Source organism: Cajanus cajan, chromosome 9 (genome assembly GCF_000230855.2).
Source record: "Cajanus cajan strain Asha chromosome 9, NIPB_CcT2T_4, whole genome shotgun sequence".
NCBI classification, from domain to species: domain Eukaryota; kingdom Viridiplantae; phylum Streptophyta; class Magnoliopsida; order Fabales; family Fabaceae; genus Cajanus; species Cajanus cajan.
Genome location: NC_138525.1, coordinates 26320776 through 26340966, shown reverse-complemented (window position 1 = coordinate 26340966; position 20191 = coordinate 26320776). Strand labels below are relative to the sequence as shown.

Genomic DNA, 20191 nt, shown 5'->3' with positions numbered 1-20191 from the left:
AGGGCGCGCTCAATGGCGACCAGGGTACTCCGAGCTGGGTACTACTGGCCCACTCTGAAGTTGGACTTCCAAAGCTACATTCAAAAATGTAAAGAGTGCCAGCAGTTCGGCGACACACACCGGCAACCACCCGAAGCTCTCCACCACATGATGTCGACGTGACCCTTCTCCCAGTGGGGAATGGACATTCTCGGACCATTCCCCCGCGAAAGGTCAACTGAAATTCCTCCTGGTAGCAATCGATTACTTCACCAAGTGGATTGAAGCATGCCCACTCGCCAAAATTACCATTGAGAACGTGCAAAAATTCACATGAAAGAATATCATTTGCAGGTTCGGAATCCCTCACACCCTCATTACTGATAACGGCCGACAGTTCATCGCACAGGGATTCGAGGACTTCCTCCGAGAGCTCGGTATCAAGCATCTCCCGACCTCGGTGGAACACCCCCAAACCAATGGCCAGGCCGAAGCAGCCAACAAAGTCATCCTCCGGGAACTCAAGAAACGGCTGGGAAACGCCAAGGGACAATGGCCTGACGAACTTCCCAGCATCCTCTGGGCGTATCATTGCACCCCCCAATCAACCACGCAAGAAATACCCTACAGGCTAACTTATGGAGTCGATGCAATGATCCCAGTAGAAGTCAGAGAGACGTCCCACCGACGACAGGTTTTCGATAGCGAGCAGAACACTCAAGAGTTGGCAGCTGACCTCGACTTGGTGGACGAGCTTAGAGACAAAGCTCAAATCCACGAAGAAGCATGCAAGCTCCGAGCTTCCCGAAGATACAACACCCGGGTACGACCTCGTTCTTTCCGAATTGGTGACTTGGTGTGGCGATTGCTAGGTGAAGCCCGGAAGGACACATCAGATAGGAAGCTTGCACCTACTTGGGGTGGCCCATTCCGAGTTACAGAAGACTTGGAAAATGGAGCGTATAGGCTAGAAGAACTCAGCGGGAAGCCCATACCGCGGACTTGGAATGCTACGCATCTCAAGTTCTATTTCAGCTGAATTTTGTATGAATGAGCGGTGCACTCTTTTCTCACCTCAGTCTTTTGTCCCAAAAAACAGAATAATGGGTTTTGGCTGAGAGGGTTTTTAACGAGGCACAATGACATTATCAATAAAACAACTCATTCTATTCAACTCATGTTATTTTCACATTATTTTATATTTTGTGCTGAATCTGAGGTCGAGTTCGAACCTCGGTATGATTAAGGTCAAATTCGAACCTTCACAAAAATGATTCAACAGAAATTTGAGGTCGAGTTCGAACCTGGATACAACTTACTTCACACAAACTCGAGGTCGAGAACGAACCTTAGATACGCTCGTCCGAGGTCGAGTCCGAACCTTGGCATGATCCATTTTACTCTGATTTAAGGTCGAGTACGAACCCTAATACGCTAATATGAGGTCGAGTTCGAACCTCGGCATGATTAAGGTCGAGTTCGAACCTTCGCAATGTGTTACTTAACAAAAATACAAGGTCGAATCTGAACCTTCGTACAACTCACCCCACTTCAATTCGAGGTCGAGTCCGAACCTCAGGTCGAATTCGAACCTTCACGAAAAGATTCACTTAACGAAAAATCAAGGTCGAGGTCTAACCTCGGCATGACCAACTCGGGGCAAAGTATCACCACGCATACAAACATGCAACATACACCAAACATGTCTCAAAACGCGCAAAACAACAAAAATTAAGCGCAAATAGACAAAGCAAAATACGTATATACAAAGCTATATTTACTGAGTTCAATACATGAATTCAAGGAAAAGAAAAGTAAAGAGACAAAAATAAACCCAGGCTACTACAGATATAGCCTACACAGAGGCATCCTCACTGGAACTATCCTCAACGTCATCCTCCTTTACCAGCCTCCCAAAGCGAACGAACTTCTCCACATGCATACCGGAGAAGTCAAACCCCGGCGCAAGAAGCCTGGCCTGGCGAGCAGCCTTAAGGAAACCCCTCTTATGCTCCACCACGATGGAACGCTCTACCTCCTCAAGTCTTCTCTCCAGCGCCGCCTTCTCGGCCTCCAGCGTCGAAAGGTCTACCTTCTGAGCAGCAATCTCCTCCTCTTTGCTACTAATAATGACCTCATCGCGGAGACGCTCCTTGGTTATCGAAATGAGAAGCGACAGTTACGACACATGGCACCTTGACAGGCCAACGTGCGCGAAAGGTCACTTCCCTCCAGCAAGCTCGGTCTTAATTCCTCGACCTACGGTCTTCGGAGCTCGGGGGGCTAGTGTACTATCCGTACTGCGAAACCGAGGTCGGAGCTTGACATCATAGCGCAAGATGACCTCGGGCACGCACTACGCGACGTCAGCTCGGCACTTAAATAGATCGTAACCGATCTCAGGAAATCTCGGTCCAGGCAAAATTCTCCACCTAATCAGATCACAACTAATCTCAGGCCCAAGGCCTAATGCATCCCTAATATACACTAAGGTACGTGCATTATTTATAGGAGATTCACACTCATACAAACCCTAACTTTGGCATCGGAGTCTCTTTTGCAAGTATCACCCCCATCTTGGAGCATCAAGCGTACCAGCGAAGGAGGCTCACCAATCTTACTCGGAGGATCATCTCTACAGCAGATTTCCGCTATATATATATATATATATATATATATATATATATATATATATATATAACAACTTTCGTTTTAGTTTCCTGTTAAATTAATTTTTTTTTTACATATTTTAATGCAATTCAATTAAAATGAAAATTTTCTTATGTGTGATCTGCAAAATAGTTTTCCTATGCAATAATTACTAGCTCTACATATATGCGTAATAAAAGATATTGGATTGAATTCAAATCAAGTTCTAGGCAGTGTTTAAAAAACCGGACCGAACCGGTCGGTCGGACTGGTTGGACCGGGAACCGGTGGTCCAGCCGGTTCGAACCTTAAGTTGGATCGGTTATGCAGTCGACCCGTTCAAACCGGATTGAACTGGTCAATTTTCCGGTTCAACCGGTGAACTGGTGGGTCAAACCGGTTCAACCACTTTTTTTTTTTTTTTTAATTTTCTTAAGGGACCATAAACCACAAAAATAATAATGAAAATTGAATCTTTTAATGGAAGAACAAAGATTCTTATTAAATATAACAATAACTACTTGTTCTAATGTATTTGTTTATATAATATACAACTTAAATAACTTTTATAGTATATTATTAATTTTATATTATATATTTAATAATATAATATCTATGTAGATATTACATATATTATTTTGTGATATCAATTGCAAGCATATTATATATATACATATTATTTATATTTTTAATTTGTATTAATATACAGTTTAACATGTAATTTTTTATATATTTTTTACAAAATAAAAATAAAAATAATTTTAAATAAGATAGAAAAATTGAAATTTAAAATAAGATATGAATTTATTAAAATTTATAAGTATAAAATATATTTAATATGAATATTTTTTTAATAAAAATAAATAAAAACCGAGTCATGCAGTTCAACTAGTGACTCACTGGTTCAACCTTTGACCCACTGACCCAGTACCTTAACCGGTTCGATGACCGGTTTGGTTTTTAAAACTATGGTTATAGGAGTAAGATATGAAAAGGAGTTGTTCATATGCTTTTGTATTATTTGGTTAGTTGTAATTTGATATATTATTTTTTTATGTTAAATCCTAAGGATTATTTTATTATATAATTTATATTAAATTTATTTTCTTCATTATGCATTTCAGTTTTACTTTGTCGACAATTTTTTTAGAAGTATTTTAGAACTAGTAAAATGGGTTTGTTCAATCCATTATTGGCTAACCTAATATGAATCGCAACATATAACAGGTCAAGTTAAAAAGACCTAGATTTAATTCTATCTTCTAAATTGATAGCCAAATTTGATTCTATGCATGTACAAATTTTTTGAACTCACTTGACATTTTTAACTTTTGTTACTTTTAAAATTTCCCCAAAATTCAAACTAAATATTGTGACAATTATTTTTTATTGACATATTTATTTTAATGTAATAAATAAAATATAAATAATTATTTTATTCTATTATTACATTTAAAAAAGATTAAAAATTGATAATGTGACAATTGTTATAGATATTTTTAACATGAAAATTAAAGTACCTATATATCATGTTAATCTAATATACAATATGTTAGTATATTAACCTTATATATCATTTTATAAAAATCGTTGTGAAAAAGTACCTATATATAATATTTAACTGTTTTAGTATAAGTTTATAAAAAAATATAATTATATTTAGTCGATGCCTCTTAATTATTAAACTTTTATATAGTCACTTAACAAAAATAAATAATTATGTGGATTGTTCATTGGCTGATTGGAATAGCCTATTTCAAACCTATTTATATATGAACTTTATTGGATCAAATATGAAAAAGGTCTCTATTTCATTCGATCTTTAAATTTAGAGTCCAAGTCCTGTAATTAATCTAGCACGACCATTTTACCAGCTCTACTGTAGCTACTAAATACTAATAATTAATGTGTCTCACAAGTAACTAATTAATATTATATTTAACCCTAAACACTAATATACTAATATTATATTATATTAAATACAAATTTCACATTTAATATAAAATTATTGAGTGGTGTAATACTTAGTAAAATTTACACCGGTGTAATTATAACCACCCTCTCAATCTAAATATGAATGAATATATATACTTTAAATTAATTATATCTAATTACGGTTAATTTTACCAATTATAAGTCATTCATAGTGTTGCCTTGACTCTTACCTTTCAATAGGGCCAAATATTATCTTTGGTAAAAAGGTCAAATATGTTCAGCTTATTCCAAACTGGAGATTAGACATTTACATTGTGTTATACTATATAAAAAAATTTCCTAAATTTTCCTATTAACTTAGATTTAAATTGAATTATTAAGATAAGTCACCTTCATGTATTTAAATTTAATCACGTCTCTCTTTTAATTGTTGTTTGTAAGGCCACAATTTAAATAAGAACATTTGTTAACATGAAAGTATGAGAATTAATAACAATTTTTAGATTAAAATAAAATAATTTAAATTATAAAAAATTATAAATAAAGTTACAAATCTGTTGATCACAACACCAAAAATGATTTTTTGTGACAATTTTTATGTTATTTAGCAACCATACAAATGGTCACTAATATCTTTACCAGCAATTAGATTATGGCCGTTGTATTTGGGATCGGTAAAACTATTAGTGACATTTAAAGTGAGTGCTGGTAAAGACCTTTTAAATGGCCGGGAAAAATAAAAAATTTTAATGACAATTCTAGTGACAATTTTAATGGCCACTAAAAGTAATTTTATTGAATAATAGATTCTTTTATATGTAAAAAAAAATTGTATAGAAATACAATTGAATTTCATTAGATAAAATAATTTATTTTGAAGCGTATTAATACTTAATTAATTAAATTCAATTAAATAAAATTATTTTTAATCCAAAACTAATCGGCTGAAAAGCAATTTAGATCCCCTCATTAATTTCTAAATCTTTTAGTCCAATTAGCGTAGTGAGTGTCTAAATCTTTTTTTTTTATTTATCAAAAAACAATTTCTAAAAAGTTGGAGTTTAAATAGCAATTTGGAGTTCCAATAGCAATCCCCTCATTAATTTCAGTTTACCAAAAGCATTATCCTCATTGGTAATGTTCCAACACAGTAACAAACTTCACTAAGCTGTTGTTGGGCTGAAGAGACAATTGCTTATTGCTGAAAATATAACACAACCAAGAAGATATCCGGAGTAACATCTAAGCAAAATAGCAAGGTGCAAAAACATGCAGCAAACAACTAGAAATCTGCATGGTGGGAAAGAAAGTTGAACTATGCAATTTTTATCTTTCAAGATAACAGGGAAAAATGCAAGTAGTTTCAATCAACAGGGACTTCAACATCCATTTTTAGATCAGATTGGCCAAGAACCTGGGACAAATTAAAATAAAATTTAAAATCAAACATACTGAAATAAAAAAGGAAGCTGCAAAGTTACCAACTGGGCTTTTAGGAACGAAGACCATCCGAATATTTGACAAATAGACAATTCCCTTTGTTTTGAGATGACCCCCGTGATGTCTAACCAAAATTAATCACAAAGATCATTATCACATCAAACATGGCACATCATTATATTTAAACTTTCATATTGATATGGAAATCGTAAGAAAGTTGATTTATAAATATAGCCAGCCACTTTTCCATGACAAAATAACATACTGAAATTAACTTTTGCTGGATCAAAACCATTGAAGATTCCGTAATTAGCTTTGGACGGTAATGTTTACTATAATTCGTTCAACTTTATACAACAGAAAGAAGCCAAACACTTGTTTATTTTATTTTTTTCTTATCTTCTATTATATGTACTTAGAGAAACTTACCTTGACAATATTTCAAATCAAAAGCTGTTATACACATTGTTTGGTTGATTATACTTTTTTTTAAAACCATATTATAAATGTGAAGCATTATTTTATAAAAAAAAATTTAATTAATTACTTTTAATAAAAAAATTATAATTAATTTTTTTATCTGCAACATTTACATTCGAGATCTTATTAAAAAAAATCTGAAGTTAGTTTTACTTGAAACAAAAATATGTTATAAAGTGGAAGCCCTTTCTTATTTTGAAGCTTGCAGGTCGCAAGTACCACCTCATGACAGCAACCCAACGTGCACATTACGCTATCATTGAATAAAACAGCTTCCAATAAAGATACACTCTGCTGATAAGGCCAAACCTCCACTACAGAGATGCTTCCTTGAAAAAGAAACATAGCAGCTCATGACCTTCTAAAATTGCTCATTAACTTGGGTAAGACTTGACTGGTCCTACTGATTTACGAGACAAGCATAGCATAGCAATACTTGGTCAAATTTACTAACACGTAACAGGTTATGCTATCATCACTGATGTTCTCATACCTTATGAAATACATAGAAGAAGAAAGATCTAAACAGGACATATATGTACTTAAACAGTTAAACTAATGCAAATATCAGTCGAAAAAAGCATGTTCAGTCACTTTCGGACTAAAGACTTGCCTAAATACTTTCTTGATATATATTATGTTTCCTCTGCATTTCAAATCTCTATTATTAAGATTTAAGAAACAGAAAAGAATAAGAAACCATACAAATCAAACATAAGGTAATTAAGAAACCATAATTACGATACCAAACAAGAATTAGCATAATTGGATGCAACTACATTATAGTGCCAATAAAATTTCTCCAACACCACCAAACATGTTAACATGTTATTCCATGATAACGAATTTAATTTTCAATGTAAATCCCATTCATTTTCCATGGGGTTTCAAAAATTTCAAGAATTCAAATTGGGAGAGCTTCAAGTCATGCAGCTTACCTGTACAGTTTTTTAAGATTGTTGAAAGATAAGATCCACATGCATTGGTAAGATAGTTTCCAGAAATGTCTTAGTGAACAGCAGTGAACATTCACAAATCTGACATGAACAATACTTATTGATCACCCCTAACTGTCAAAAATATAGACAGAATGTGTCTATATAATGTTAGATTCATATTTACGGATAATTTCCTTAAAAAAAACAGAGATTTTTCTTTCTTTTAATAGTTATATAAGTTTTCTAAAACAGTATACTATGAATGCCCATATGTCAGTAGACCTACTCACTACAAGCATATTAAGAAACCAAGAGAAAGAACTTCAACAAAATAATGAAAAATGAGAGTAAAATAATAGCTTACTGGTAGCATCACATAAACTGGAACATATGGGGTACCAGCCAAATCACGCTCTAACCTGGGGGGCAAGTCAGCAATCTGCAAAGGAGGAGAAGGTATAAAACAATGCCAAGAGATTTACCTGCCAAAGGCACCATACTGAAATAATTACATGCAAAATGAATATGTCCTTTTGGATAATCATTTGTCTTGGGTTATCCTTTAAAGTTTTCATTAAAGTTTTCACAATGAGTGGAACTGACTTTCTACTGACAAAAAACAATGAGGTTAGCTCTTTACAGGACTGCAAATGTAGACACTACTTCATGCTATCAGCTAATCACCAGTCACCACAGCAATTGGAAGAAACTTAATTCTAGAAAGAGTAAATGATCATTTTATTCCTTCCTTTAAATTATATCCAGCTATCACGTTAGTCCATGAAACTAAAGAAAACTCAAATTAATATATATTGTGATTGACATTATGCAAAAAACAAAACTGCTTCTTCTTCACCTTTTTCTCAATTATTAAGAGAATGGCATCTACAAAACTGAGATCTCATCTTATGTAAATGATATGTGAGAAATCTATCATTTGAATGCTATGCACAAAAACAGAACAATTGCAATCAAGTTCACAAAAGACACAAAACAAAAGTAAAAAAATTACGAAACAGAAAATTCAATGATATCTATTGGCATTTGATTAATCAAGGCATGCTTGATTTTATCTTACGAAAATTACGAAAATAATTTCACATCATAAGCAACATAACTCACCTATGCGTGGTAATTCAATTCCTTCATTAGGTGTATTTGCTTCAGGTTCTTCTTCAGTTATTGTTGCTTGTGGCTTATCAAATGCTGCACACTTAAATGCATACTTATTAATAAAACCTTCCGGATCATTTCTGAAACAATTTTAAAGTACAAATGATGTGAAAAGTACTTACGGCCAACTAATTTGAGAGCAAAGCGAACATCAAGTTGTAAAGGAACACAAATCCAACCAATGCCTCAAAGCCTAACTAATACCAATATGAATCTGTGAAGTATGAACGAAAAAAACAAACCCTAAAATTGAAATTGAAGAGAAGCAACCATTGAAGCTATGTGGGAGAGATATGACTGAAGCTTTGAAACAGCGCAAGAGTGAGACAGTGAGAAGCGAGAGTGAGATGCTGAGAAGCGAGAGTGAGACGCTGAGAAGTGAAGCAAACAGAAAAATGAAAAATGTTTTATGCACCGAGAGTGTAAGAAATTTGTAATTAAAAATTAATATTAACGTAATTTTTAAAATTTTTTACTATAAATAAAGTTTTACCAACTAATTTTTATTGACCACTAAAAACTTTAATTAATAATGATATACAGATAATTGTCTTATTGCCACTGAATAATAGTCTTTAATGATATTTTTTGTTGTAATGTGATGCATTGTACTTTTTATTGTGCTCAATATGCACCGTGCATAAATGGTCACATGATTTGATTTAATTTTAGGTAGTATCTGCTCATTAGGGTTAGTTTGTTTAAAATTTAAAAAATGTTTCTGAAAAGTGTTTTTTAACGAAGTAATTCTCTAAGAAACAAGTAGGGTATTTCTTAAAAGAAAACAGAAAATAAACCCATAAAACTATTTTCAAGGAAAATAAACCCATAAAAAAGTAGAAAATTATTTACTTCATTAAAAAAATGTGTTTTTAGGGAAAAAAAATTAAACAAACGGACTTTAATCTGTGTTCAAATATCTATATACACTTCTAAGCTTTGGAACATGAGGTTTTGGAAAAAATTTAAGGGTTGTAAAATGATGTTTTCAAAATGGTAGAGCTTCGTATGAGCTGGTTCAAATCATTGGTTTTATTAAAATGTTAGATGTTAGATTTACTTGAAGTCTAATCATACCTAAACTTAATTTTAATTTTAATTCCGATGGATAATAAATAAATACTCTGAACTTGGTTGCCATCGATTTAATCCAAAATTTAAATGATAACATATGATATATTTTTATTCCAAGAACTGGGGTATAACAAATAAGTTGATAAACTCTAATTTGTTTGGTATTGATCTAGCACTGAGGTTTTCTATTTGTTAAGATTTATATTAACTTTCATGATTATGTTTATTAACTTTATTTAAAGTCAATTTGGGTTTCAATGAGCTAATATTGGGCCAGGCCCAAATAAAATTCCTATCTACAAGGCCTATGCTATTCACATTCCCATTTTTGTTCTTTAAAGTTGCACTTGTTTTTGGCTTTTTATTTATTTATTATTATTATTATCAAAATATCCCTCTTATGTAGCACTACACTTGATATGGAAATTTCTATTTATACTTCAAACGAAGTACACAATAAGTAATTTTTACGTGATGCATGGGATAATAAGTATAATGCAAGTTACAAAATAAATAAAAATTAAAAAAAGTCAAATAGTAGGTACATAATTCTTTTCAATAATACATAAATCTAAAATTAATTACATAAATAACTCGTGTAAGTTTTTATTTGAGAAGAGTTTGTCAAATCAGCAATATTATTATTGTTATAGTGTAATTGTAAATAAGCAAGTTTAATATACTATAGTAAAAAGTAATTAATAAAAAGAACTATCACTTGAATTGCTTTACTATCGTGAAACCTTACTTTTACAAGCTTAATTTTTACTTAAGGAAATTAAGAGTTTGTTAGAATAAATTTTTTCATAAACAGTTTTAAGAAATCAATTTGTTTTATACATAGGTTAAAAAACACAATTAGAAGTGTTAATAGGAGAGAGTTTTTATAAAGATAGTTTTTGTTTTAAAAAGAATATTTTATTTTTCTTCTTATTTCTTTCTTACATGTGTAGAAAATTTTATCCAAACATATTCTACTAAGTAAAAAATTGTCAAGTATGAGTTGCCAATGTCCTTTTAATAAGATTATCTAAACAAAACAAAATACAAACATCTATTGTATTAGGTAAGCCCAAATAACTTGTCATTAATGGACCTAAGTTATACTTGTCTAAGAATGGAAAAAGCTACTTGGTCTTCAATATTTGTCAATATTGAATTATTGATAAAAAAAGTTAAAAGGGTCGGTGGGATGACAATAAAGCTAAGCACTTTTAAGTCTCAAATAGGGTCCAATCACATCAAAATCGAACATAGATCGTGCTATTTCTCCAATAACAAATTTTTAATTAGTGTGACATTCAACTCATAAAGGCATATTATTTTGTTAATACCATATAAAGAGACCCTCAAGAGAGCCAAGGGACATTACTATTATTTCAAGGTAATATGCTAATAGTGCAGTTTGGTTTCCTCAAGTTCAAACACAAACATAATCACGTTGCTTCATAATTTCTTTGACCTCAACAAAACCTTAATGAGATCCATTCCTTTTATCTTTCCATTTCCATGTTATTTTTGCTTTCTTTATATTTTAATTTGGACTACCTGTATCATTCGTTAAAGGTAATTTTATTTATATAGGACAGGTTCTTAAAAAGTGATAAAACTCTTCTTTTAAATATTTAACTTCATACAAGTTTCTAATCATGAAATTTCATAATATGTTTATGATTTAATAATTGTATCTATTTGAAAGGTACACTAGTTAGGGCTGGGCAAAATTAACTTAACTTAACTAAAACTATTAATAACTGAATTATTTTAAATTAAAAAACTAAAACTATTTAAAATAAAACTGAACTAAACTATTTTTTAATTCAGTTTTAAAAAATTGAACTTATTTAAATTATAGTTTAGTTAACTAAAATTAACTACACGTTAAAAAATAAAACCACGCACGAGGAAGCTGAACCTTGTTACGCTTACGCACCCCTCTTTTTGCACCAGCACCACTCCACCAAAAGGACTCTTGTTACGCACGCACGCTATTGCCTATTAGGAACCTTGTTCAGCTATTGCTTTTTTTCTTCCTGTAATCAAACTAATTTATATAATCTTTTTTATTTGTTAGCGTGTTATAAGGTTGTAATTTGTTCTTGGACATGATGCAGTCTACTCCGGCAATCCTATTTACTTCTTCAGCGGCAATCCTATTTACTTCTTCAGTTGCTTGTTTTGTGCTTTGAATATAACTTAATTCATCAATCTGGAATTCCTTCGTTTTCAATAAGTGATGCAATGTGGGTTTCTTTATATGTCGCAGGTTTTCTTAGATAGAGTGGAACGATTTATCCAGTTTATTACTGTTCATGAAGATCAAATATTTCAGAAATGAGTTCGTATACAGCTGGTATTCTGCTTTCTAACTAATTGCATGAACTGATATTCCTTAGCTATATGTTTCTTTAATTTGTTTTTATAGGTTACTTCCTGGTATGTAATTCTTGTGATTATATTTACAGCTTGCAGAAAATAATGAAGAGATGAGAGCAAGGGTAAGAGGAGAAATCAGAGAATCTCCTTCTGGGGGAAGACATGTGTGTAAAAGTAGCAGATTTTGGTATAGTTCATAAACAGTTCATAAACTGGTGGCACGGTTTAGGCACAGTTTAGAAGCAGTTCATGAATAGTTCAGTTTAAAAATAGTGCAGTTCAAAAATAGATTAAGGTGTAGAGCAGTTCAGTTTAGTTTATATTATAGTTCAGTATAGTTCAGTACAATACAGTTTAATAGAATAAAAAACAGTTCAGTTCAGTTCGTCTGAACTAATATTTAGTTTAGTTCAGTTCATGAGAACTATTTTTAAGTTTAGTATAGTTTTTATAAGTTCAGTTCAGTTCAGTTCATTTTGCCCACCCCTAACACTAGTAATTTTCTCATACTTTGAAGGTTGAACGAGAACTCCAAGCAAATATTCCGGTGAAAGGGAGGGTACCTGCAAAAGGTATTCCGACGCTCAAGTCAGAACAAACACAAATATTAATAGTAATTAATGAACAGCGACGTTACCTCGAGATGTGAACTATTTATAGTGACATTAATGGGTCCTGCCCTCCATGGGCCTTGTAATAGGGTTAGCTGATTAGATAATATGTCTTTAATTGGCTCATTCACGTGATTAACCCTTAGTCACTGCTTATGGATGATTATTGGTTTCATGAATTACTTTTCAAGGCCTTTCGGTCATCGGGGATGCTGATCGGGTATCGGCCACCTGGTACGATGAGTTTTGCCGATCCGACACGATCCTTCTCAGCCTCCAACTAGGCTGATCTGATGTGGCCGATATACTTTCGTAGAGACGACCCGAGTGTATTTAGTTCGGCTATATACGCCAAGATATGTGCCGAAGGGTATACCGAATGGCCCTACTTGTATAATAATTTTACTCAATTTAGATGAAATTTTTTATATAAAAAATAAAATAAAATTTCATGCAATACAGATACAAACATAATACCATTATAATGTTTATCTAAATTGGACTTTGAAACACACTATAATAATAATAAATAAAAAAAAGGAGACTACACCCTAATAAGACTACTAATCTAACAAATTTAAATGTTTAGAAAGAGTCTTAATAACACCTTACTAAAGATGAAGCTTAAGAAGCTCCTAGCACATTTGCCAAATGTAAATTTCAAACAAGCAACATATATAGGTTTTGCTGAGATCAGCACCTACCCATCATAAACTGGTTCATCCTACTCCTACAACTTAATTCAACAAGCTACATATATTAGAATTTGAAAAACACCTAAAAAAATCTGTTCAGCAACAAATGCATGCCTAATCCTAATACTATATTCTAAACATCTATATCATGACTCACCCACTATAGATGTTGCTACCCACACCTCTCCTGGTTGGACCAATGCCAACTCACTTCACAATGATATTTGCATCACACACGTATACAACCAACCTTATCTCATTTAATATAGCTATAAAGTATGTAAGTTAGCAAAAAGTATAATAAGAATCCTACATGTACACCAATCTAAACTCTCACGTTTTCTTCAGAAAATTTAATGATACACATATGAAATTTGTTTCTTTAAAAATATTTTAGAAAAAACATTTTTATAAACTAATTTATAAAAACCCTCTTTTATTAATTTCTCTAAAATTTTATTTAATTTTTTTTAAAAATTGCTTATAGAAAAATTTATCCGAACATTGCCTTAATATTTAAATGTAAATAAATCTCTATCTTATTGTGAGACCCATATCTGATAACACTTTTCCCCCTCCAAACTCTCACTCAAAACCCTCCCTTTCACTCTCTTTTCCCATCCATTCCCTTTTGGCTAATCTCATCCTTGTTGCTTGGATTCAAGGTGCTGAGTAAGTAATCAGGAGCTTGCGGACGCACGGAACTCTTCTTCCGTCTTCATTCACCATCTCTTCCAAGTTTCTCCTTCCTTGTGCCTCCCGGAGCTCAAAAATTTTGAGACCAAGGTAAGGGAAGCTAGTCTTTTTGTTTCTTCTGCACTATTTTTGGCTGTGGACGAGTTCTAAAAACTCATTAGATACTTGTTGTTGGATGATCCGTGGCTGTAGCGGAAGGAAACTTGTTTTGTTGGGGTTGCGGGGTTGTTGAGAAATTTGGGGAAAAGCCTTTGATTTGTTGTTGCATGTTGAAAAAGGTGGTGTTTTTGAACTCTGGGGTGATAATGTATTAAATTGAACCGATTGCATGTGGGGTTCTCTTATTATTCTACAGATTTTTGAAGAGTTTTTCAAAAATGGTTGGCTGCTGCTGAGCTTCGCATTGAGCGCGGTTCTTCGCGCTTGGGCGCGTGGCCACCAGGAGACCCCATTTGGCCAAGCTCGCTGAGCGCAATGATGAGTGCGCTGAGCGCGCTTGGGAATGTGGGTCTCTGGCTGGCCCGCGCTGGGCGTGACTTGGACCGCGTTGGGCGCGATACCAGTTGTGGCAGGTTTTGGTTCTTCTTTAGGGCGCTGAGCGCACCCCCTTGTCGCGCTGGGCGTGAGACTCCTTAGGAGTCTCTGCCTTGTGGGCGCTGAGCGCAATTTGAATTACGCTGGGCGCGAGACCAAGGGAGGTCTCTGCCTTCCCCGCGCTGGGCGCGAGTTTTGGTGCGCTGGGCGCATGAGACTCCTTAAGTCTCTGCCCGGCCAGCGCTGGGTGCAAAGACTGTTGCGCTAAGCGCGAGACAGTCTTGGGTTCTCTGATTGAGTCCCGCTGGGCGCGGGCACACCTGCGCTGGGCGCGCTGACCCCCCTGGTGCTCTCTGGTTGTACTGCGCTAGGCGCAACCACGTATGCGCCGGGCGCGGAGATGAGATTGTTGTAATGTTTTATGTTGAGTTGAATTGAAATGGAAGGTTATGAAATGATGTCTAGTAGATAATGTTGCTGTTAATATTGAATTGTATCTGGTGAATGTGTTGAGAAGTGGTGTTGTGTTGTAGATGATATGTTGAGTTGTGAAGCTGATGTGTTGAGTTGTATAAGTTGTGTTGTGTTGGAATGTTGATGTGAGTTGCTGTAGGCCGCAAGGCTGAGTTGTTGTAGGCCGCAAGGCTGAGTTTTTGTAGGAGATCTCCGAGTTGATATGCGTGACGACGCATTGCATTCTTATTGATGATAATGTTGAAAACTGATGGAATGTATGTTGATGAAGTGTACATAGTAGTGTTTGTTCTTCTTTTTTTCTTAAAAATCTTTCCATATGTTGTTCTTTATGCTAGCTTACCCTTTGTGTTTCCATGTGGTTGGACTGCTATGATCGTACTATGTACGGGAGCAGAGCAGGGATAGAAGGTGGATAGCGATGAGTCGGCAGCTGATAGATGGAGCTGATATCTATGGATGTTTTGTTTGTTTTAGTCACTAGGCATAGTGACTTCTGATGTAATTCTTGTTTTACATACCCTAACTCTAGTCGGATTCGGGACATATGTATATACTTATATTCTAGACTCTATATTTATATACTTGTTTTATTCTGTCTAGTATTTCCGGTGTGTTTTGTTGATGAGTGGAATGGCCAGCCGGGTCGTTACACTTACTCCCCACTCAACATCAACTATAGATAGGAACACAAGTTGGAACAAATATATAACTTAAAAAATTAGATAAAATTATTAGCAGATAAGCAAAAAAGTGGCTAAGGCGAAGGTGATGATTATGACATATATTAATAAAAGAAAAAGGAATAGATAATATAAGTTATGAAAAGAAGCCGAAAAGATTGAAAACATGAACACCAAAAACACTTAAAAGAGTACTGAATAAACCCATTAATATTTGTTCTAATATGTCCGCGAACATTTTAAAATCTTACCAATAAAATAAGTATTAAAAATATGCACTAATAATGATTTAAAATGTAATAAGGAAAAATATTTAATATTTTATTAATATCATAAAATAACAATCAAATTCAAATAAACAATAATTGTTAAAATGCCAAACAAAATAGAATGATACAGAAAATTATAAAATAAAAAAGAAAGTCATTAAATAAAATGCAAGACCTACTAAATTTTGTAAATTTCAACCAATAAAAAATAATGTATTAAAAGAGTGTTTTTTCTAATATATTCTTAAGGGTTTTTTTTTTCTATTAACCAAATAATATATGAAAGATATATATTCATATAAATAAATAAATAAAAGAGATATATTCTCTCTGATTATTATTATTTTACATTTTATTGAGACTATTTTTATCCTTATAAATTAATTATCCCTTGTTTCACTTTTTTTTTTTTTTATTACAATTTTTCTCTCACTTTCGCATTAAAATTTCTCATCAATAGTCCTTTTTACCCTCACTATTACTGACATAACTTCTCTTTTCCCTCTTATTTTTTAATGTTTTATTTAAATAAAATACCTTGAGAGAGATAAAGTATCTCTTCTTCCCTAGTTTTTGTTAAAAAATAATAATAATAAAACATTAAAATAGCAATCTAGGTTAGAAATGACATGTTTTTATGAGGTGGAAATTGGTGGGTACATTTGCAAGGCGTATGGTATCTCATCCAATGGAGAGTGAGTTTGATAATTGATGACTCATTTGGAAAGAAAACAAAGAACATTGAAGGTAGTTTCGATACAAGCCAATTGTGGTGATACCAAAACAAGAAAAAAAGGTTAAAGAAACAAACAAACAAGGTGTGCAATTTTTGTCAGTTAAAGTCATCATTCCTGCTTTCACAACATTATTGGTTCCCTTCATTAATAATCAGTCAAAGTTCAAAGTTTCGGTTCTAAATGGCATTTACTTCAGCATCAAACAACTTATGAAAATAATAAGTTGCCGTTGTAAATTTGGTAGCTAAAAAACCAGAAATTTTTGAATTGAATTCATGTCATGAAACACATTAATTAGTACACCATATGAATTTATATATAAGAAAAAATACAAAATACTTAAAACTTTTAGACTTAATTATAAATAAATTTTATCTAATTTGTTTTTATTTAATATTACTGTTCTAAAATTTATCTAATTAAATATGATTACTATTTTCAATAAATATTATTAAGGATAGTTTAGGAAGTTCAATAAAACTTAATTTTTATATAAAATTAAATGAAATTACAAGTTTTTTTTTATATGTGTGAATTTAGATATTTTTACTTATATATGAGTCTAGTGAGAGTACCAATTAATATTACTAACTTCAACTAATGGGAATTTCTTGTTCTTTTTGTAAGTTTTATTGAATGAAAACTTTTATGCATGGTTACATAAAAAAATAACTAATTGTCATATATTACTAATCTAAAGTTTTACATTGTCATCTAATGAATAATTATAAATTTATATAATTTTTAAGGAAGTTATTGTAAAAGTTAACAAATTTTTCATCTATAATAAATTGTTACCAAACATTTTTCAATATCATTGGATAGCATTAAACAATAAAATTATAGATTATAATAACAAATTATTATGTTTAGTCAATTTGCTCAAGCATAATTTTGAACAATAATTTCACATGGTATTTGATATGATAATATTAGTATATATCACTAAAATATTAGGATTAAATTAAATTTTAAAAATAAATAGAGAAAAAAAAATATAATTTAGTCTAAAAATTATTAGTATCTACTATCAATATTTTTCTTTTTTTTTTAAAGTTCCTATTTTTTCTCTTTCTCGTTAATTTTAATTAAATAAATTATTTTATTATATTAATTTTCAATAAATTTAAATCATATTTTTTAACTAATAATGCCACATCTAAAAAAAATTTACTTTACATACAAATATATGTTGGGTTCAATTTCTTTATAATACTTATTTTAAAATTATGTCAATAATGATTTTTAATTAACTGTATAAATTAAAACTATATTTTATACTTTCATAACATGACCATTAAAAAAAAATACACTATTAGATTATTATTATTATTATTATTACAAAAGTTGTGTGAAGCTCACAAGGACTCTGGATTGATATGCATATGGAAGAAGAATTTCACGCAATTACCATACAATAATTCATTTCATGAATTTAATGGGCTGAAGAAATATGTAGCACTGTGGTGTCACTTTACCATCGTTGGTGGTTGCTGGAAACTATTTCTAGGTTGAAAATATTTAATGCATTTATTCAATGTTTTTAGGGGGTTATTAATAATGGAACTCAGGGACCAATTTATTTTAAATTATTTCATCTACCAAGTTGGATGTTATGGCTATTTGTGTACAGAGCTTAAAATGGATTTGTGAACACGAATAACTTTTTTTTTTTAAAATATCTTGAGCACATAAAAAGTTGGTTGATATGAGAATGATATCAATTCATTCTTTTAAATATTTTAACATTAAATTATTTCACTATCACATATCTATTTAACAATTGGAAAGAACAATGAATGGCTAGGAGCTAAAGTCCTAGGATGCAACTGGAGTCTCTATAATAATAATAATTGATAGGAAGGTTAGAGATATTTTTATTATTATTTAAAGTTCATTAGAAAATATAAAAGTTGGTAGATCACATTTAGAGTGGATCTAGATAACTTTGCTACCATCTTAGAATAGTGAATTTGAGCCTAACTCAACTTTATAAAACTAGTTTTGTAAAGTGAGGGTTGTTTTCTTCTTATATATTATTTAATTACCTAATCTCTAATTAATGTAAGATTTGGATTTTTTCCAATATATTTTCTCACGTTCAACACTATTGGGCTTAGTAAGTAGATAAATGGTGGATGATTCATTTTTTAATCATCTAGTATATATAGGTGGTCATTTATAAGGATCTAAGATAACTTTAATATCATATTAAAATAATGAATTTAAGCCTAACTCAATCTTATAAAACTGACTTGTAAGATGATGATTGTTCTTTATTTATATACTATTTAATTATCTAATTTATAGTGAATGTAAGACGCGAATTTTTTCCAATATAATTAAAGATAACTATTTATTAAAACGAATATTATATGATATTAATATATAATTTTCCCATAGATTTGGTTTTAGAATTTTACTAAGAGGATTTTTTCAATATTTTTCTAATAACTTTTTTAGTGATATTTTAATAGTTTTCATTTCACAAAGCATTTTATCTAAAATTGATGATAAAAAAGAGAGGGAAGATAACTTTCCTTTTATAGTATAAAACCAAAACAAAACAATTCTTAATTTCTCATATTTTTTTAATGGTCATATTTATATTACTTTTTACATAAACACATAAAAATTAACTTTCATTTTGTTACCGAATAATTTTTTTTATAGAAAATCATCTAATTTGTTTTTTCTTTAACCGCAAAAGATCTTGATCACGAGACTAACTTCCACACCCCCAACGTTAATTTGCATTAAAGAAAAAGTGAGTCACGTGGAAAAGGAAGATTAAGAATAAAAAGAAAGTGAGGAATTTAGAAGAGAATGTGGTGGAAATAATATGAACCAATGAGGTTGTGTTTGGAATTTGGCTTTTTGTTTGGATAAGCGGAACAAGACAGAAGGACAGCGTGGTCGAGGAGGGAGACAAATTCCTTAAAGCCTTAAACGTTAAGATTATTATTATTATTATTATTATTATTGACGCATTGTATGTCTTTTTTCTTTTTTTTAAAAAAATATTATTATTTATTTTTATGAAAATATTATACAATATTTTAATATTAATAATTAAGAATTAATTTATACTTTCAAAATATAATTATTATTGATCAAATATTTTTTTAATACAAACAAAAATAAAACTTAAAAATATAAGGTCAATATAATATTTTAAGACAAAATTTATAATTATCGAATCTAAGAGATTATGTTGTTTATTGTTATAAAAAAAAATGGAAAGTATATGTCATTCATCTTCCTCACCCTTCTTTTCTCTCACTCTTTATATTTTGATAGCATGTTATGAATTAAACATAACCGTATTAAAAAGATAAATTAATAGAATAAAAGTAATATAATAAATATATTATCACTCAAAATAAATTAAATTGAAGTATTAGGATTTATTTAGTGGCTTATTTAAGTTTAAAATCTATAATGATTT

At 31.5% G+C, this 20191-nt stretch overlaps 1 protein-coding gene and 1 long non-coding RNA gene across 10 annotated transcripts; one reads left to right on the top strand and one right to left on the bottom strand.

Annotated features, from left to right (window-relative positions):
• Positions 1-631: 631 nt before the first annotated feature.
• LOC145952045 (uncharacterized) lies at positions 632-1018 on the top strand. Its single transcript, XM_083064265.1, has one exon. The coding sequence runs from the start codon at positions 632-634 to the stop codon at positions 1016-1018; it is 387 nt and encodes a 128-aa protein (XP_082920391.1).
• A 4605-nt stretch (positions 1019-5623) lies between these two features.
• Positions 5624-9004, bottom strand: LOC145951774 (uncharacterized). 9 transcript variants are annotated; one of them, XR_014429698.1, is made up of 5 exons: positions 8717-9004; positions 8544-8634; positions 7786-7860; positions 7422-7553; positions 5624-6886 (listed from the first exon to the last, which is right to left on the bottom strand). It is a non-coding gene; the product is annotated as an uncharacterized LOC145951774 (long non-coding RNA). The 9 variants fall into 9 exon arrangements; XR_014429699.1 differs by having other exon boundaries at positions 5624-6812; XR_014429704.1 differs by having other exon boundaries at positions 5624-6127.
• Between the last annotated feature and the right edge of the window lie 11187 nt (positions 9005-20191).